The sequence below is a fragment of the Benincasa hispida genome, chromosome 4 (genome assembly GCF_027475165.1).
Source record: "Benincasa hispida cultivar pf3 chromosome 4, pf3_genome.v1.1, whole genome shotgun sequence".
NCBI lineage: Eukaryota > Viridiplantae > Streptophyta > Magnoliopsida > Cucurbitales > Cucurbitaceae > Benincasa > Benincasa hispida.
Genome location: NC_143481.1, coordinates 3,144,583 through 3,166,222, shown reverse-complemented (window position 1 = coordinate 3,166,222; position 21,640 = coordinate 3,144,583). Strand labels below are relative to the sequence as shown.

Below are 21,640 nucleotides of genomic sequence, written 5' to 3'. Positions count from 1 at the left end.
GTCTGGTTATGCCACATCATCCACCACGGTATTTTCTCTATAGACTTGTTTCGGTCATATCGTCTTCGTTTTAGCTCCGATTTGAGTGATTCAAGATGTGTTGGAATCGTTGTTCTGAGCTCTAGACATATTAAAACATTAAGATTTTCAATAATTAAAAATTGAGTTTGTTATCATTAAAACATTTATTAATTAATTAATTTGAGATTAAGGGCCAAAAAGCCAACATCCCCCACTCGCATGTCTCCACATAAATGATTTTGGGATCACATCATTTATATCTGTATACAAAGTGGGTCACATCCAATAGTATTACCAGAAGGTACCTAATCTCATCCATATACGTATAGACCATTTTGGCTTTATACTAAAACTTGATTCACATTTATGTCTCTATTTTATTCATATTATAGTCGAGGATTCGTTTATTGGATTTTTATAACAGAATGCAATATCAATAACATTTTATTGAATGGAACAACTGAATAATACTTTTATTGATGAATAGAATATGTTTTCAATATATACGAACTGCAAGTTTTAGGGCATTCCCAATATAAACCAAATCAAAATCGAAATTTTTGTACAAATACTAATTATATTCAAAATTAAATCCTTCTCAAGTAAAAAATTTGTCTACTCCAAATTTTACATCAAATCAAAGTTGGAAAAAAATTAAATTCATATTCCAAGTTCAAGCCAAGATTTAGGGTACCAGCCAAATTTTATCTCAATGTGAAAACTTCGGCATAATTTAAGTGCTGCCTCAAATCAAAATATGGACACGCTCCTAGCTTAACCAAAACAAAGTTGAAGTAAAGAGAACGATGAAGTCAAAATTCTATTCTGAATCAAAGTTGAAGTTCAAAGAAAGGCGAAGTCAAAATTATACTTCAAATTTGCATGAAGAATTGAGTATATCACAGACTTTAAAAAAAAAATCTTAGAATTTGGGATACTCCTCGAAATTTAATTTGCAATCAAAGTGGAGCATAAATTCTCTACTTTAGTTCAGACAAAAGCTTACTCTCAAATAAGAAAGTAAAGAACTAAAGTTCATATTTTGTTTACTTGGCCTAAAATGTGTCAGCAAACAAATTTCAAATAGAAATTTTGAGCTAAATTCTCATATTTTAATCAAAATGATGCATCAAATAAAACAAATCAAAATCATATTTTGACTTTGAATTATGGTTTTCGAAATTCACCCACCGTATAGACGTGCATAAATCTAAAAAATGGGACATTTGTTGAATGAAAAATTTTGGCTAATCACAAGTTGTCACATCATCACAACGAAAGCCCGAATCCATTGTGGAAATTATAATTGGATCGGATCGAGTAATTAAAGTCGCTCAAACCCAATCTAAGTCAAGCCCGTGATGAAATTTTGGGTCAACTAAAGATAAGGCACAAGCTCAATATTTGGGCCCAAGCCCATATAAGGCCTATGAGAAACTTCCATAAATAGAGGTCTTACATCTTTATTTGGGGGATTATTGGAAGAATTGAAGGCTAAAGCTCTAAAGCTTTGAAAATTGAAATTTCAAAGCTCTGAAGCTTTGAAGGCTGAAACTTCAAAGCTGTGAAGATCCAAAGGTTGAAGCTTTAAAGATCTAGAGAACGTAACTCCCTTGAAGATCAAAAGACATACTAAAGCTCCCAAGATCCAAATACTGAAGCTCTTAAGTCTTGAAGACCAAAGCTCATAAGCTTTCAAGTATTAAAGACGGAAGCTTTTCAAGTTCCAAAGACTAAAACACTCAAGTTCTGAAGAGCTAAAGATCAAAACTATTAGAAGCTTCAAAGATCATAAGACTTCAACAAATTTACCGTATCTTCATAACTACAAGCAAAAGATTCGATCTTCTCAAACTCAAGAAAAATCTCACAAGCAAATCAACAAACCAGAGGCTGATCCAAGTCGTTCAATAAGCCAGAGGTCGATCCAAGCTAATCAATAAGCCACAGGCTGATTCAAATTGATCAACAAGCCAAAGGCTACTCCAAGCCAAAGGTTGATCCTTCAAGAAAATCATCAAGCCCAAAGGTTGATCATCCAAGAAGATCAATAAGCTTAAGGATTAAAGTTTGAAGGCTGCTCTAAGCTAATCTGCAAGTCCAAAGGGCGATTCTCCGAGAAGATCAATAAGCTTAAGAATCAAAGTTTACTTTTCGAGAGGAAAAATCAAAGGGTCAAATATTAGAGATTGTACTCACTATACTATACTGAAATTGATATAAATGCAAAGTTCAAATTCTACGAATTAAATTTCTCTAGAAATCGTCGAACAATTGGAACTAATTTAAAATGGGTTCCAAAATCTTTGCTCATTAGCAATGAAGAACCCAAGAAATGGGTACCAAAATCTTTTGCTTGAGCATTCTTTATAGGTTTGATTTCAAGAAGCAAATGGTTGCTTGACTTCAAATTGGAAATATATTCAATTGGAGTAACTAGAAAGTTTGCTTGAATCTAACAAAGGAAATGACTCCATTTAGTAACCTTATATGTTTGAATTATTGATCTAATTATTCTTTTAGTATCTTTATGAAAATTATATTTCTTGAATAGTTTTTGAAGGTTAGAATTTAAGTTCTTGAAGTATATTGGTTATTAGATTAAATGCCCATGAGAGATGACTGTGTATCTATTTATTTGGCATTTGTCATTATGGCTTATTATTTAGTTGTTTGGTCAAATAGATGCTTGCTCTATCCTTGTAATTTTCTTAGAATGTATGGAGTAGAAAGATATTTAATCTGACAAAAGATTGTCATTATTTTGATGATTAAGATATGTTGTTTATTTTTTTTTTATTGAAATTGATAAGAGTTTTATTAAATGCCTTTTGAGCATGAGGTTATGCATATTCTATGGTTTACATTGTAGAATGAAAATCATTTTGAGTTGATGTATGTCTTATGCTGAAAATGTACGTGATTTGCAATATTGTATGGAAGAGTGTTAAATTCTTTTTTGTAAGAGAAGTATTTATAAAATTGATTTATATTCTTGAATCCCTTGAAGTTTTTTATTTTAAAATTATTCTAATGCTTGCTCATGTTTTATCATACTTATATTGATTTGCTATTAATTGGTACATGATTATTTGATTTTCAACCATTGATGTTTATGTTATAATATTTAATATTTTGGTATCTCAATAGTTTGAATTACTTAAATGATATTATCTTCTAGGTTTTAATTGATATTACTTGTTAGAATGTGAGTGTTTGGTTTTAAGGGGAATTATATACTTTTATATATGAATTTCATGTTTGAAGAAATTGATTCTCATATTCCTATATTGTTTTGTACCTTTTTTATGCATATCATTGTTTATCTTTTTAGGGGTTATTATATTTGGAGTAAAATTATGTTTTGAAAATTTATTTGATTTTTCTACCTCAAGTTGAATTATGTGCTAAAAAGTCTTTTTGTCCCTTATCAAGGAAGAGTACTCAATTGATTCCAAAATGGGGAAAAATTTGCAAAATTGGTCTTTTAAGTAAAATTAACATGAGCTTGATGTGCTTTTATATAATGCCTTTGAATATACAAGGTTGTTTGTTATGTTTATTTTTCTTAGAAGGCATGTTCATTGAAGAATAAATGCATGATTAGAACTTGTATATTATTGTTTGTTTTTTTTTTTAATTGTCTTTTTTTTATTGATTCCAAAAGGGGGAGAGGTAATAAGATAAATAAAAGCATGTTATTATTGAATATTTGTGTCGCTATTGAAATATGCATTGTTTTCCAGTTAATTGAAATTATATGTGTGTTAATTGTACTGATTCAATTACATATTTCATATCACACACCACCTTGGATTTCATTTTTCTTGACTTGTTTATCATCATAGAAAAGAGGAGATTGTTGACTTTTTTGGCCCTTGATCTCAAATTAATTAATTTTAATTAATTAATATTTTGATGATAACAAATTTTTTTATTTATTATCAATTTGAGTGTTTTGATGTGTCCATTGCATAGAGCTTATATCAACGATTCTAACGCAATTTGAATCACTCAAACGGAGTTCAAACGACGAAATTATGACTGGAGCAAGCTTAACGAAAAATTTCTTAGTTGATGATGTGACGTATTTTGTTCATCAAAGTGAACCAATTGAAAGGTGTCACTTGGCACATAGGAGGGATGATACATGGAGGACTTTTAATTTTTAGATTGATTTTAAAATGAAAATGAATTTAATATTATTTTATGTTTGTGTCTAACGGCTAATTTCGAACACAAGGTAGACTTTTACTTATTGTTGAGTTTTAAAAGAAATTTGTTTTAAAAAATATATATGTTATTATATTATATTATGTTTATGTCTAACGGCTAGTTTAGTCCGTCATTCAATTTTCTTTTAGTAACATCCAATGGCCCAAATTGAATTTGGTTTTCACCCACGGCATTTCTTTTTAAACTCATCATCTTCTCCAAAATGTAGGTACCAATTTTTCATTAATTTTCAATTCTCTCCAAAAATATAAAGCCTCCATTGTTACTTTCTTCAAGCTTCAATTTTATTCTTGTCATCTTTTTTCTGAGACGAATTTATGTATTATGAGGACTAATTTGTTGTGAGTTTAACATTTGTAAATTCACTTTATTAAGAGTGTTCTTTAATTTTTTCTAAACTTTTATAAGGATTGCTCTTGATCTCAAAAAAATTGTTATTTTAATAGTTTGATCCTCAACCGTGGAAAGGATCGGGTTCATTCTAGCTCTCGAAAAAATAACATAGTAATGGTTCGACTATAAGTCGTGAAAAGAGTCAAAGGCTTTTACTGAAGTATCCAAGAGGAGCTTGGGAAGTGGACATGGACCGGTTGTGTCAAACCATTATAAAATTATCCTTAGCAATTTCTCTATCCTCTTTCTATTTAATTCTACAATTAATTTGTTAATAGATTTCATTGCATATAATTAATTGCTACAATTTATTCTTCAACTTGTTTATGCCAATATATTGATCTTTTTGAAGTGAATGTATTTGCATAAAATTCTTGTTTATATTACTAATTAACAAATATGTATTAATTTATTTAATTGGGCCCACTTAGAGAAAAAATTTTAGTTAGTTTAAATAAACCCTATTCACCCCTACATACATATTGTTGGATAGTATCTATAGCGGAAGCAATAAGAATCAATAAGCACTCTAATTCATTAATTTTGGCAAAATATAAAGCATGCTCTTGCATAAACAAATGGATTTTAAGACATATATTTGTAGAACTCTTGAAATCTCGATTTCCAGCTGCAAATCTCTCCAAATCTTTGTGCAGACCACCACAAGATCTTCTCTACTATTCTCTTGGTGCTCTAAATTGAGTTGTGGGATTCAAAATAAGTTGGAATCAAGTGAACTTGGAGAAATACTCACAGGAGCAACCCAATAAAGAACTCATTCTTCAACCGAATTTTTCAAGAAAAATTCTTGTGATTACATTGCCTCAAATTCACTCCAATCTCTTCAATATATTGCAGACCATAATGCAATGAGAATGGTTGCATGAGGTGTTGCATGAGGTGCAGCTCATGCTTGAAGTAATTGAAGCTAAAGATGGTGGGTTTAGTGTGAGCTACTTGAAGATAAAGATGGAAAAACTCAAATTCCATTTTGTGTTTTTCTTTTTCAACTTTTCAAAAATTGATTTCATAAATCAATTTATTTTCTAAAATTGAAAATGTTATAATTTTATAAAATTAATTTATCTAATAAAATTAATAAATAATTATTTAACTAATTTAAATAATTCTAATTAATTTAATATCAAATATTAAATTAATTTTACACAAATCCACCTTCATATATTTAAATCATATTTAAATATTAATTCTCCAATTCTGTTTAATTCTAATTTGAACGTTTCAAATTAACTTATCATGCTACCCTAGAGTTAATCCATTTCTGAGCTAATAGAGAGGCCTCGTGAACCTACAGATCATGAGATCCAACGATCCGAGATTAATTGGCTAAACTCATTAAATCGAACTAACCCTCATTCGTTAACTAATGGGTCACTCCATTAAATCCCATAGTTGAACTCCCCTCATTGTAGATATATTATGTTAACTCGATATAACCATGATTAGTAAGTTAACCCTTTACAGGTTGTTCGTAATAACGGTTGGGTCAAATCTTTGTTTTACCCTCGAAATTACCTCTTGTTTCTTAAATCCCACTAATCCTCTAATGAACAATTGTTTTGTGATCCAATCAACAAATCAAGTCCCTCTCAAGTGAATGAGAGGGCGAAGCCCCTTGTTTAAGACCCAGAATCAGCATTTAAGGGAACAACCTCTCTACTATCTCTAACAGTAGGTAGGAGTGAATTCCATCTTGCACCCTATGTCCCTAGCTATCTATTCGGTCTTGCCCCTAAAATGAGAGGTTATTGAGTCGGCGCTGTTGAGCCAACCCTCACCTATGAAATCTTAGGATAATTCCAAATAAACAGGAGTTTATAGTTAGCTCGGGATTAAGGTCAAGTTACCTAAGTCATCGCTTTCAAATAGTCAGTCTTAAACAGTAAACAACGTTATAAAGTAAGAGTGAATGATTTCGTGGTCCGATCTTGTACAAACCCTTTTGCACAAAGACACCCCCACTCCTCATGTCCCAACATGAACGAATTAGGATCACTTCGTTTATAGCACTTTACAACTCTTTGTAACAATTACAGAGTAAGTCGCATCCAATAGTGTTACCAGAATAAGGTACCCAATCTTATTCATATACTATAGATCATTTTGACTATTTACTCGAACATGATCCACTTTTATGTCTCCACATAAAGTTTAAGTACTCATGTAATATTCAAAAGACTTTTAGGTTTATTGGATTTCTAATAAGCAAAACATCTATTCAATAACACCTTATTGAATTTTCAGAATAAGTTCCATTGTTTACATACTACGAGTTTTAGGACATAAAACCCAACACATACATATGAAGAAATTTGGTCGTAAAGTTTTGAGCCTAATTTCCATTTGGTCCCTACATTTCAAAATGTTACACATTTAGCCACGTTTGGTAATCATTTCATTTTTCGTTTTTTATTTTTGAAAGTTAAGTCTATTTCCTCTCAATTTTCTACAATGATTTGTATCTTTCTTAAGTACAATGGTTGAATTCTTATACAAATTCCAAAAATAAAAACAAGTATTTAATTTTATTTTTTTTTTTAGTTACCAAAATTTGGTATAGTTTTTTAAATCATTGATTGATAACAAATTAAGAAATTTATGGGTGAAAGTAGTGTTTATACGCTTAATTTTCAAAAATAAAAAACAAAAAACTAAGGCTCGTTTGGTAACCATTTCATTTTTTGTTTTTGATTTTTGAGAATTAAATCTATTTCTTCCACATTTCTTACAATGGTTTGTAGCTTTTTTTTTACTACAATTGTTGAATTCTTAGCCAAATTCAAAAACAAAAACAAGTTTTTTTAAGCTTTTTTTTTTTTTTAGTTTTCAAATTTTGATTTGGTTTTCTAAACCATTAGCAAAATGTAAATAACAAACGAAGAAATTCAAAGGTGAAAATAGTCTTTATAAACATAATTTTTCATAAACAAAAACAAAAAAACCAAACAGTTATCAAACAGAACCCTAACGTTTCAGTTTTGAGTTTGGTTTCGATTTAATCCTTATGTTTCAAAATGTTACAATTTTACTCTTGAGATTATAGTTTTGTTTCAATTAGTCTCTAAACTTCAAAATTTACAGTTTTAACACCAATTTTTAATTAAATACTTGCTTTTAATTTGAAATTTATGAATCAAATTAAAATTAAACTTAAAATGTGAAGTCTATATATATAAGATTTTGAAACATATGTTTAAACAGAAAATAAACCAAAACCTAAGGAGGAATGAAACATCCATCTCCTTTTCCATCACACTTCTTAGAAAAGTTTGACAAATTTAAGCTTAGTAGAAACCGACCAATGATACTTTATTTAATGGGATGGAAATTATGAGTCATTGCATGAATCAGCTTCCTTTACTTTTTCGTACTCCATTTTTCTAAAGGAAAAAAAAATCCTTTATACTTTTTATTTTAATCCCTTACGTTAATTTACACAATCTCCTCGTTGCCGCCTTTTATTTTTCTTTATTATAATTATATATTTGGAAATTGTAATATTGAAGAATGTGGATGGCACCCTCGAAAAGCACTCTTGAGAAAAATAAAATATATATATAATTGGATAAGAATGCATTAATAAAATAATATAGCCTCTTTTATAACCACATTGAAAAAAAAAACCACCATTCCACGATTATTGTCCAATTTAAAAATTAAGATTCATTTAGTAACTATTTGACTTTTTATATTTTTCTAAAAATTAAGTCTATTTCATCACATTTTTTATAATGATTTGCATGTTTATTAAGTATAATGGTTGAATTCTTGCTAAATTTTAAAAACAAAAATAACTTTTTGAAAGCTACTTTTTTAATTCTCAAAATTGGCTTAGTTTTATAAACCATTGGTGAAAAGTTGATAACAAATGAAGAAATTTGGATCCATAGACTTAATTTTCAAAAACAAAATAGTTATCAAATGAGATCTAATTAATCTTTTAATTTCGGACGTTTGGTTAAATGGGCGATGAGTGAAGTGTGTTCACATATTTGGTGGGAAGATGTCCCAAAACCTTGATATACAGTATTCAAAATAAAGTAATGTACCTTGATATATACATGTTTCATAAGGTTAATTTTATTCATATAATTGAGAATAAAAAGAAGATAAATATGTTAGTATAACAAATACATAGACGAAAACAAAGTGAATTTAAAAATTATGAATAAAATTATGTACATAAAGAATCATAGATGACAGGAATTTTCATTAGGACGGTGGAACGGATCCTTTTTATAAAGTCTAATGTTAGTATTTTGTGTTTATTAAAAGTAGTGATCTCATTTATTAACATAAAAATCTTACTATTATTATTACTTCACGTGGAACTATGTAAGATGTCCAATTTTAACATAAAGTTCAATGTATCATTTTGTCTTATCTCCAATCAATTTTTTTTTTTTTTTTAAAAAAAAAAAGCCCTTTATTGTTTTTCAATTTAACTTATGTTTGCTATTTATTCTTTGTTTACTTTTTTTTTAAAAAAATGATTTAACTGTTTATTAATAAATATGTGTTCCAAAACTATTTTGAGTTTAAGAATTTTATAAGAAAATAGTTTTTTTTTTTCAACAATTTTTTGGAAACAGAGGAAAATAGAATATCAGATAAAATGTCAAAATAATGTCTTTATTTGTGTTTCCAAAATTTTGGAAACAAAAAGTTTGGACTCGTAGCCATTTTATTTTTGAAAATTAAGTCTATAGATGCTACTTCCACCTCTAAATTTCTTAATTAGTTATCTACTTTTCGCAAATAATTTAAAAAATCAAACCAAATTTTGATAAGCTTTCAAAAAGTTGTTTTGTTTTTTAAATGTGGCTAAAAATTCAACCATCTATTTAAGAAAAGTGTAAATCATTGTAATTTTCAAAAATATATTTAATATATTTAATTTTCAAAAACAAAAACCAAAAACTAAATAGTTATCAAACGGAAACTTGAAAAAAATAATAACTTGGATTTTGTTGTTTTTCAAAAATTTTATACAGGTTCATAAACGTTTCTGAAAAATGAGTATTATAAGAAACCACAAATATTTCTAAAATATCTCTAACGAAAAATAAAAACTAGAAACAAAACTGCTATCAAGGGTCGTTTGTTTTTCGAAAATGTAGATAACCAGAATCTTAAATGCTTGGAATTATATATATTACTATATTAGGAATTATAGATGTATGACATCTTTAGATTATCATGTTTCTTTTGTAGGAATATTTTTGTAGATAGCTGGGAATATTTTGATAACTGTATTTATTTCGTATGATTTCTACTCGAGAATATCTTAAATTTACATAAAGTTTCAAGAATGTCCTTACGACTATTTATTAGTTTATAATTAATTTGATATAATTTAAACTTATATAACAATTTTTTTTTATCAATTTAAATTTTTTAAAAAAATCAATAAATTTTATATTATTTTTATACGTTATTTTTCTCAACAAAATAATATATCATGATTCAAGATTTTTTATAAAATAAATATTAATTTAAACTTAAATTTGAATATATTGCTAAAAAATAATAAGAATTATGATATAACTAAAATTATATGATATACATGGTTGACAATATTTATTTTAATTATATATTGCATATATATATATATATATATAAGCACAAAAAAAGTAAAATGGGGATACCCTCAACTCGAGAGTCTGGAAACTCATGTTTCAGAAAAGGCATCTAAAACTTTCCAGATGTGCCTGAAAATCTTCAAATGTCGGACATTTCACAATAGCGCAAAACAAACACGGTAATCTAAATGTCCACTCCATAAGAATCTAAGATGTCCACAAAATAAACGGTCCTTCAAATTATTTTTAAAAGTTTTCATCTATATATTTTGAGATTCATTTAATAAACATGAGAGATTAGGCATATCTATAGCATTCTTCATATACAAGATAATTAAGATGTAATCAAAGTAAGTTGAACTAGTCTAATTGAAGCAAGTTATACTTTTTGGGATAGCAAATTAAAGAATTGAATGCTCTCTCTTTTTTCTTTAATATATTACATATTAGAAAATATATCGTAACATTGATCCTAACAACGATCCTAACCATTAAAGTGCCAACACTTTCAAATTTACTAATTGGATTTTTTTTTTTTTTTTTGTATTATTATATGGACAAAGTCTTTTGCTTTCCATCATCTTTATCAAAAAAAGAAAGTCACGTTTGTTAAATACTTTTTTGAGCTCAATAAATTATGGATCCTCAAAAGGAAAAAATTATAATAAAATTTAGGGAATGTTTGGCCACGGGATAGATTTAATAAATCTTAATATGTTGGAATAAGTAAGTTTGTGTTTGGGGTGTAGAGTTGTAAGATTGATTTCATGGATAATTATGAAAAGTAGATATGTAATAGAGTTATTTTCGTCCTCTCGCTCTTGTTTCCTCTCTCTTGCTCTCGTTTCCTTCCCCTTCCTCCTTTTCCCTTTTTATCTATGGATGAAAAATTTTGATATATCCGTGATATATACGTAAGATCACATATTCCATAGAAATATTAGTGGGTGAGATCTTTTTTCTCCAAATTTTGCGATATATCATCGATATTAGCTATATATCTTCGATAGATCTTTTTGGATTAATATCTTTCATAGCTCAACAAAATCATGGATATTGTGGATATATCGTGGAAATATTGTGGATATATCGTCTACATGTCTTCTATTTATCTCTATATATCATTTTTTTTCTTTTTTTCCAATATCAATTTTTCCAATGTGCTACCTTTTTCAATTTTCAATTTTTCTCAATTTTCAATCCGAACCATTCATTTTCAAAGAAATTGAATTTGGAAAAACCACAAAAAAGACTTCAGCCATGGTCATAAAGTTGGTGGACTAGGAATTAGTCCATTCATGGGAGAATCTCAATTTCATGCATGCCACAAAACTCCAACCATCGTCATGGAGTCGGTGAACCAAAAATTTGAGCAATAGAAAAACCTTTCATTCGTAGATCTACATATGATGATACTCGTATTGATATTGACTCACTTCTTTCAAGTATGGAGGGTATGAGTTTGAACAATCAATATGGACATGGTCAATATGTCTGTAACAATGGTAATTATGGCTATTCTCATAGTAAAATAGTCCTTCAAGTGACTATGGTTCTTGTATTATAGTGATGAGTTTAACACATTGATCTATATATGGGGACTACAACTTCCTCGTAAAAGTTATGAAGACCCAGACTTAGAACCTCTATATTATTTACACTCTTTAGATCATCCTCATTTGAATAAAACATATATAGTTTGATCCAAGGTATCCTCCTAGTGGTAGCATTTGGGTAGACGTTGAGACTCATGGATGATATACTTCCAAACTGTTAATTTTTTAACATACAATGACTTGGAGCAATATTACCATTATCAAATCAATTATGCTAATCTTGGGCTAGTATCTCTGAGATCATCTTTTTTATTATTGAATCTTGTATTTGACCTTCATTTTGTATTAGACTTTATTAATGAAATATTTAGTTGATATTTTTTTATCTTCATTATTATCTATTATTTCATTACCAATCATATTTAACTTCTAATTATTAATTTATGTGCTTAAATTCATTGTTTATTATTTAAATAAGTTTGTTCTAAAATTTCATTAAAAATCCACAATATTTTTTATGAACTTTTTTTATATCCGTGTTTTACTCAAAATATTTGTTGATATATCCATAAATCCGACTTGCCGATACTTACACCAATAACGATATTTTCGTTCTTGCTCTTACCTACCATTATTTTGAACTCTCTTGTCCCCTTTTCCATCTCACTTTATGATTATGCCTCAGTTAGTTACTTCTAAAATCAAGAATATGCGTGACAATAAAAATCAAGAATGAGCGACAATGATGAGAGGAAGGAGAGGAAGGAAATGAAAAACTAGTAAATAATAAAATAATATTTAAGTAACAAAAATTTGTATAACCTAAATTTCAAAAAAGGTCAAATCTCATTTTAGGTTAATATTTTGGAGAAATATTCGAGTATGATCTAGGTTACATCCATCTACATATATTTCCTTTGATAACAAATAAAAAATTAAAAAATATTATTTTTTTTCTTAAAAAATTATCGTGTGACAATTTGGGATTAAAGGAGATTGCAACTAAACTAAATATTTTTCCATATTTAGCCATTCATCAAAGAGAAACACAACTTTACAATGAAAAGTAGTCTCCCCATTCCACCGAAAGAATTGTTTTCCATTAAAAAGTTGAATGGAAATGTTATATATTTATTTATTTATTTATATTAAAAATAATTCAAAGGAAATACATGGGTTCCACCATGTCGTACAAAATACGTATGAAAAAAATCGAGAAAACCGAGGATGATGAAGATGAGATCAACGGTCAGATTGGGTCCAACGGCTATAACCAACGGCCATAATCAAACGGGCGGTAACCGACCTGGACGGTGGCTCTCTGCAAATCCTGTCGGTAAATTCTCCATTTTCCCATATATATTTCTTTAACACGTTAAAGAAAATCGTAAATAAAGAACTAAAAATATCTACAAATTAATACAATTAAAAAAAAGTAGCCGTTGCCGTTCAACAAACAACAAAGCTCTATAAAGAGATCGATTCAAACACAAAAACCCATGAAATTCTTTTCTAACAAAGAATCCCCAAAACTTCCTCTGTAAATGGGTTGCTGATAAATCCCATCATCCATTCTTTGTATCAATCAAATTTAGATATAATTTTCTAACTTTTTTCGATTTTTTTTATTTTGGGTTGAGTTTATTTCTGTTTTGTAAAAAAAAAAACACTTTTTTTTGGTTCAAAGCTATTCGAAATTTCTTCTCAAATTTCTATCTTTTTGTTTCAGTTGGGATTCTGTTTTTCTTTTTCCCTTTTAACTATATGATCTTTTGTTTTTTATTTTGATTGAGTTTTGAATTTTTCAGGTTCAGATCTTTGTAAAGTGCAGCAATGGAGGCAGTTTTGGTTCCATTCTCTGAATCACGCAGTTTTAATCCCCAAAATTTCTCTCCGGCCACCGTTCACGGCGGTCTTTTCAACTTCCCTCCGCCGGCCGTCACATATTTCAGTCACCGCCACCACCAGCAACCGCCACTCCTCCCTTTGCCTCGCCGTCCATTTCCCCCTCCGGAAACCGGAGCCACGGCGTTCTGCCGCCCAAAGTGTAAATCCAGAGATCAATCTCTTACCCCAAAGAAATCAAAGCCAATTAAACGAAGTAAAGGAGGGCCACCGGCGGTGAAATCGACGGTGGAGTTCGTGATCGTTGATTCCACGAATCGACTGGGGCCGGAGCCGAGCCACGTTCCTAAAGATTTATGGAAAGTTTTAGGATTACAGTCGTCGGCGCCGCCGTGCGAAGGTAGCCGGAGTTTAGGGACGGCAGCGGAGATGGAATTTTCGGGGTCGGCATTCAGCGTTTCGCCGCCGCCGAGTAGCGTTCCGCTTCCAAAATTCTCTCTGAGGCGGAAGGTGGTTAGTTGTAATGTGGAGGCCGCCGGAGTAGACGCTGGAGCCACCGACAATCTCAGGCGACTTTTGCGACTCCGATGAAGAAATGTAGCATAATTGATGGTTTTTTTTCTTTTTGCTCCTTTTTTTTGAAGGGCTTGTTTTTGAATGTGTAATTGTTTGTTTGTTGTGATCACCACCTGGGTTTTTTGTGAAATGGAGGTGCACACAAAACAATCTCCGCCTGTATTTTTTTAAAGTATAAGGAGATTGCTTTATGTTTTTTTCTGAAAAAAGAAAATAATAACTTCATTGCGTCTAAACAAACATATACGCACAAACCTTCACTAATAGTATAGGACACTCAACTAGGGTAAGATGAAAGTAACAAGCCTCCTGATCTTCCAAACTAGAAGAAAAAGGCTAAATAAATTGAATGATTACACTTAACAAAGAAGATTGCTTTATGTTTTTTAGTGATAGGGTTTGTAAGGTTCATAAGTACTTTTGTAATTTTAGCCTATAAAGAGAAAGACTTACATATCTTACAAATGATTATATTCTTCCCCTTTTTTTTAGTAACTAAGGGAGGTGTTTTCGGCGTTAAGTTAGTCTTAATAGTTAGTAATCATTATAATCTAAATACAAATAGTAAATAATTGAATGATTTGAAATAATAAATATATTAGAAATACCAACTATATATAATTAAAATTTCAAAGAGAGCGAGAACGTCCATGTCACCTACTTCAAGTTGAGGATTCAAACACCCTACAATTATTCAATCGGGTATAGAAATGTGTATCAACCAAAAAGCTATATAGTTCGAATAGACTTTGTTGTAAGATTTCCTTAGAAACGTTTACAAAGTCAAATGTGTCCATTCGTTGAAATGCCGATATTAAATAAAGTATTATGTCATGTACACACAATAACAATGTTTTTTAAACGATAGAATTTGTTCATCTCGAAACAAAAGGTTGAATGGATAAGCATTTTTAAAATAAAAACTAAAATAAAGTTGCTACCATAATATTAAATTTCCGTCGGATAATCGATACTTCCATATTTTCATGAATTCGACATCGACATGATAAATCGATATTTCTATTTTATTGTAAAAAAAGCCACAAAATACAAAAAAATTCAATATCCATCAAATTGACATTTTATCGTAATTTCGAAAGACCTGGATATTTCCGTTGAAGTCAACCTTAGTTGTTACCAAACCAGGTCCTAAAAACCATTCAATATTTACAGAATGCCTAAAAACCATTCAAGAATGAATTTTGCTTGCTACTTCATGATATATTAATGAGAAGTTTTTTAACTTACAGATTCCGATCAAGTTTTACTGTCTAACATAATTCAGCATGTTAAAGCTTTTGGATTGCATTGGAGCCATAATTCAAGGATATTGCATATTTCTATATAATGAACCACCGTGACATCCTTGAAACATTTTATATGGAAGATGATCAATTCTCTCTGGTCTGATGATGGCATTTGGTACAGGTATAAAATGTGGTCTGCCCTTCATCAGCTGATCTCATCTGCATTTTTATTCAAAACCACAATCAAACTTATCTCTTTTTAATGGGAAAAAGAAATAAGCAAAGCCTAAACTAAAGGGCCCAGGAATTAAAGTTTTATTTTAAAGTTTGTAAAGTGTACCTGTCTGCTCTCAAACCAAGCTTCATCATTCCCACATTTTTCACATCTCCTCCTTTCCTGTCAAACATGACACGGCTTCATGTTAGTGGAATACTTAAATATCTCAAGCAAAATCTTATACCATTCACTTCTTTTTCTCCTACTACCTTTGATAGCTGCATTTTCTCTTCATCAATTAATGAAATTCCCAACTGCTTCCTAATTTCCTGCAAGTTGTCACAAGAGGATTTCAAAATTAAAACTTTTGGATGTCTGACGACAATCAAATAAAAGGGGGCATGTTAAGATTAGATCATATTAACTTTTGCTTATACTAAAACTTTTCATGGTTCGAGATTTTCAACCCAATAAGAATTTTCAGGGTCTGGTTGGTTTATTGATTTGCCTAAACCTTGATCTAAGAGAACATTATACAGATTCCTTAGTTTAATCCATTCCCATAATCCACAGATAAATTCATCCAGAAAACATTTCTACCAAGCATCATAAAAGTAGCAGAAATTATCAGGTACCCTAAAGTTCAAAAGCTACGTGTTGCAGGGAGGATACTATGTCTTGGACCTAGAAAGCATGGGGATAATGTTGATGATTCAAATGGCGTACCTCAGCAGTAACTGTGTAACTTATTTCTCTACCAATGATCTCTGAAATAAGCCACAGTTAGAGATATCAAATAAAAGAGTGCATAAAATATTAAAACAATAATTTCTCAACTGCATTTGCTCCATTTCAATATCTCCAATCAAGAAAGCAAAGCATCACATTCTAAAATAATTTGGTATACACTTTCAGAACACCAATTTCAAGATGTAGAATTGAACAACATTGAGGGAAATCAGGCCGGCCCTTGGGCCCTTGAATAAGACGTATAACCAGCCTGAGAATTTTGATCAGTTTGATATCTTTGTAGTCTTTGCTCAGCTGTTAGCAGTTAGAATTTGGTTCCACATCCACTAAAGTCTTTGACCATGTATTTTTTTATTTTTTATTTTTTTTGAAATAGAAACAATCCTTTCATTGATGATCCTTTCACCATGTAATTGTAATATGGAAATATTTGCTTTTATTTATTATTTAGAGAGGGGGGCGGGGGGGAGGTGGGTTGAGAACCCTATCATGCACATATTCTTATGGATGAGATTTATGCTAGCTACCACCAATATGTCACACATCTTAGGCGCAATACTACGAAGGACAATACTTTGTTAAGGGTTGAGTAGAAGTCATAATTGAGCAGTATGTATGCTAATTTCTGTAGTTAGAAGTTTTTCCTCGGGTAGTTATACTGGCAAAACAGGTTGAGTTAGTTCTTATTTGCAAAAGGAAGCTAACTAACTAGTTAAAAAACTGTGAGACAGAGAGGGAGGGCATCTGAAAAATTGTTGGGAATAGAGATTCCATACCAAGATCAACGTCCCAAACAAAGAATTTTAACCTCTCAAGGTATCTCTTTGTCCCTATAGCAATTTTTTTGGAGAAATTAAGAAACTCATTCATAGTAAGAAAATAGGTTTCAGAAGAAGTCAAATCAAAGTTTCCAAGGTCTATCTTGATAGTTTGAAATACAAGCTTTCAAATTAATAAGTGACTCAGCCTTATGCATTCACCTACATCAGTCAGTTGCCGTCTAAACTTAAGGCTCCAATTGTCAGAATCCCAGCATTCTACTGTACTAAGCTGATAGGAGTGTAGGACCACATAATCTTCCGTGGTCTGTGTTGGATTTCTATCTCTACAGCCGGTGCTCTTCTCCTGTAGGCTTTTATATAGCATAAAGTTCCATGGGCTATTTCTAGTCTTGGACTAGTTCTACTCCTGTATTGGGTTTTCCTTAGAATTCTTCACAAAAACTTGGGATACTTTCAAGCATGATACCATGTCAACATCTTGGCTTCTTTAAGAAAAGAATTTTTTGTGTGAATATAACCAAGACTTATATTGCCTTCATGGCTATGGAGGATGACGGCAAGGAAGTGAAACACAATAGACCCGTAAGCCTCCCTAACTATGGGTCCTTACAAAAAAAAATTTTTTTTTTTTTTGTAATGGATACGGGAAATTCTTGATAAATGTTTGTAAATAGGTTCAAAACTATCCTCTCTAGAATCGTCTCAAAATTTCCCCTGGCTTTTGCTGGACATTTCCAAATTATAGACTCAATCCTTACAGCTAATGAGTTGGGTAGAGGAGGATAGTATGAGTTAAAGGATGACTCTCGTCTGTGGACTTCTTGGTTCTTTCCTGAATAGAAAAGCTAGATGAAAGGTTTGGCTACATCAAGGGATCATCTTTCTCCCTTTTTTCCCCTTATCCGCAGATGGCTTCAACTACTTAATCTGAGTGGAAGGTTCTTTGTGTCCTATTGAGATTGGTTTTTTTCCTTTCTTTTTAAAAAAAAAAAAAAAAAAATTAAATAATAATCATTTATCCTAATGAAAGCTAGTTGTTCATCAAAATAATAATAGTCAACTTATTTATGCTTTGATCGAAACCAAAATGCAAAAGCAAGCAGCGGTAACCATCATCAAATATAAAGCCTATGAACTAACTACTCATGCTGAACACTGTTTTTGGGTAAGAAACCATGCTTTCAAAGTCAAAAGCTCAAAGCAGAAGATGGTGCAACGTGCAAATTCCCTAATAGAACTCTTACTCTCCCATCTATAAGAGGAATTTTTTTAAATTAAGCTGATAGATTAAGAAAAATAAACCAGCACAACCCAGATACAGTTTGTTCTAGTAAAAAGATTAAAAAGAAAAATAGAAACTCGAGATAGGAAATGGAAAAATAGACAATGCTTTTCACATTTGACTCAGATAAACATGAAGGAAAAATGAACTACACTAAAATGTAATAAGATAAAAAGAGTTTAATTATTGCAAGGCAAACCCGATTAAGCACTCATTCATATGAGTAATGTATGTTGGAATGTCTAAATTATCCAAAATGAAAAACTAAAAGTAAATAACTACAATGCAATAAGATTAAATCCAATGTGCATGCCCACCTTTTGCACTTCGCTGAGATTTGCACAAAGGACACTGAACATATTTCGTTGAGCTGAACGACAACATGGTTCCACACAAATTGCAAAACAGGAAGTCATGTCCACGAGAATAAGCCATGAGTGGCCCTTGCTGCTACCCCAAGAGCTTTCTAACTAACAACGTTCATTAAAAGGGGAAAAAAATAAAAATAAAATAATAATAATAATAATAAAGGGATAAAAGTTAGAATAGCTATGAGAACTTCAATTACAAAAAATAAGAGACTAACAAAATGCTAACACTCTAAAAGACAGGAAAGTTGAACCCAAAAAGGGTGGTCGAATTGTAATAGCAAAAAGGGGATTTGATAAACAGAGTTCCCAAAGATAATAGGCCGTAGAAGAAGCGAGGAAAAGATAATCGGAGGCAATTAACAAAGTTATGGGAGAAATCGGCGCTTCATCTAGAACCAGTCAATAAACTAAAACAGCAATGGAAAAGCATGAGGGAATTCATACCCACAATAGACTTAAACGAACATAATGTCTCAAAACAATAACTAAGCTGGGTCATTCAGAAACCCAAAAAAAATTGAGTCAGAACCTCATGGGGCCTCCTCATAAATAACAAGTAGTAAGCTCAATTTAATCGATTTGATAGGCTCAAACTAGCCCACTTATCATATACCCCTATTCAAGATTCCTGCTAATAAAATTGATGAAGCCCCAGAAAGAGATTTGATAGATTTCTCGTCGAAAAGTTGGCCGAAGACAGCTGAGGTGGGCGGAGATATGGATCAATAATCGACCTTAGAGCAAACCAATGAAAACAAGATGGTTTTGTCCAGAGTTTTTGGTTTTGGAAGCATCAACCCTTCGGGAGCTACACTGTAAATTGGTTCGGTTCGGTTCGGTTCGGTTCGCACAGAAAAATTCTGGACCGAACCGACCGCTCGAATGTGTGGGTACTCATCGAACCGGACGGAAGCTAAAAGTCCGAATCAGATTTCCGATTACGTTCAAAATTATCGCAACCAAGTTCAGTCGACATCGATGGAAGAGAAACGACGAAGATGGTTTACTATATTACCTAGAGATGACTTTTCGGGTCGAGTTCCAGTAACCAGTTGCAGCGAGCGGCGGAGGCGGCGAGTGACGAGCCGGCAATAAAGGTGAGGGGTCTGAAATCACAATGGCTTGACCCCTGGGGAGAGAAGGCGAAAGTAGGGTTTTGCTTTTGTTTTTCTTTTTTCTTTATTAGAGCTTTAGATTATTTCGAAAATGTCATTTAATTGGGCTGGGCCTACTGAAACAATCTAAGGATGATTATAAATTCAAGGAACTTATTTTCATAAATGTCCAAATTTTTACGAAAATTTAATGGATGGGGTGGACGACTGAAAAGAGAATGTGACATTAGAAAAAAATTCCATATTTAGAAAATATATTTATTTATTGAGATTTTATTTCTTTTCTTTATTTGAAAAGATAAAATATATTTAGTAAAATTTTATTTTCTATTTACGTTGGTTTTATGTATCAACTTATGAGTTTATTTGGCAGATTCATGGTTATTTTAAATATATCTTATAATTATTTGAAAATATTTTAACCAATATATGAAATATACTTTGACACATATAAACCAATGTATAAAATTTATCATAGTATATAAACCACATATTGGCTTAATGTTCGACATACATACGTATCATAAATTTTATTTACATCACAATATATATATCATATATACCATTTAGGTAGTCAAAAATCTCAACAAATCAAAATGTATATATATCATAATACATGAAATCTAAATAATAATAATAATATCTCTCATTTATATCAAATAAACGAATATATATATCACACTATATATCAAATTTCCTATAAAAGCTATAAAAAATAGAAAAAAGTGCATATATCACCGTATATATCAAATAGGTATATCATAGTGTGTGTATATATTCCTATATGTGAGAGTTTTGAGAGAAATTGAATAATATGGAAAGTTGTTGATATTTGAAAAAATTATGATTTAATATATTTTTCCTACGAAAGTGTGTCTCATTTAAAATTCCTTTTCTCTATCCTAATTTAAAAAACATATAATTAATTTATTGTTGGAGACTAAATAGTATTTTAATCCTAATTTTATTGTAATTTTTTAAGAAGGTTAGACATTTTTTTTAAAAAAAAAAAAAAAACTTGAACATTATAGGTCCAGAAAGTCCAACAATTTAGGCATAGTTTTCTTTCGGCAGAAATATGACTACGAAAATATATATATTGAAGACTATATGACTACAAAATTATTAAAGTTTATTCTAGTGTATTTTTATTAAGGATCATAAAATAAACTATAATAATTTTAGATTTATTTTCATGTTTTCGACTACACATTCTGCCTAGGTGATGAATAACCTAACTAATGAATATATTGTAGCTAAATCAAATGTCATGAAAAAAAAAATGTTGTGGTTCAATCATTAATCAACTAAAAATTTAAGTTAATAGTTGTAATATCAATCAAAGAGAAAAATAACCATACATAATTTAAATACATGACTTTCTATTTATGCTATCATGTTAAGTCATCATTAAATACAAGAGTGTAGTGTGGTGGGCAAGAAGTTTTGTGAAGAAATGCCATGAGTGGATAAATATAATTCTCCCCTCATTTTTAGTTCAACAATGGTGGGCACAAATATAATTCTTCCCTATCATTTTTAGTTCAATCATTGTGAATTTGTGAGTAGAAGGTCGAACTATTATTAGAGTTAACAAAAAAAAACGTACGAGATGGGTCTCCACGGATCCCCACCTCAATCGGAAC

General features: G+C 30.6%; 2 protein-coding genes across 11 annotated transcripts; one reads left to right on the top strand and one right to left on the bottom strand.

The window, feature by feature from the left end:
- Positions 1 to 13,201: 13,201 nt before the first annotated feature.
- LOC120075485 (uncharacterized) lies at positions 13,202 to 14,470 on the top strand. Its single transcript, XM_039028911.2, has one exon. The coding sequence runs from the start codon at positions 13,643 to 13,645 to the stop codon at positions 14,243 to 14,245; it is 603 nt and encodes a 200-aa protein (XP_038884839.1). The 5' UTR covers positions 13,202 to 13,642; the 3' UTR covers positions 14,246 to 14,470.
- Positions 14,471 to 15,418: 948 nt separating this feature from the next.
- On the bottom strand, positions 15,419 to 20,109 carry LOC120076507 (uncharacterized). 10 transcript variants are annotated; one of them, XM_039030351.2, is made up of 6 exons: positions 19,895 to 20,109; positions 18,826 to 18,978; positions 16,421 to 16,461; positions 15,964 to 16,023; positions 15,818 to 15,874; positions 15,419 to 15,696 (listed from the first exon to the last, which is right to left on the bottom strand). In XM_039030351.2, the coding sequence occupies exons 2-6, from the start codon at positions 18,941 to 18,943 to the stop codon at positions 15,622 to 15,624; spliced, it is 351 nt and encodes a 116-aa protein (XP_038886279.1). In that variant the 5' UTR covers positions 18,944 to 18,978; positions 19,895 to 20,109; the 3' UTR covers positions 15,419 to 15,621. The 10 variants fall into 10 exon arrangements, with proteins under 10 accessions (XP_038886279.1, XP_038886280.1, XP_038886282.1 ...); XM_039030352.2 differs by lacking the exon at positions 19,895 to 20,109 and adding an exon at positions 19,493 to 19,669; XM_039030354.2 differs by lacking the exon at positions 19,895 to 20,109 and adding an exon at positions 19,409 to 19,646.
- Positions 20,110 to 21,640: the final 1,531 nt, after the last annotated feature.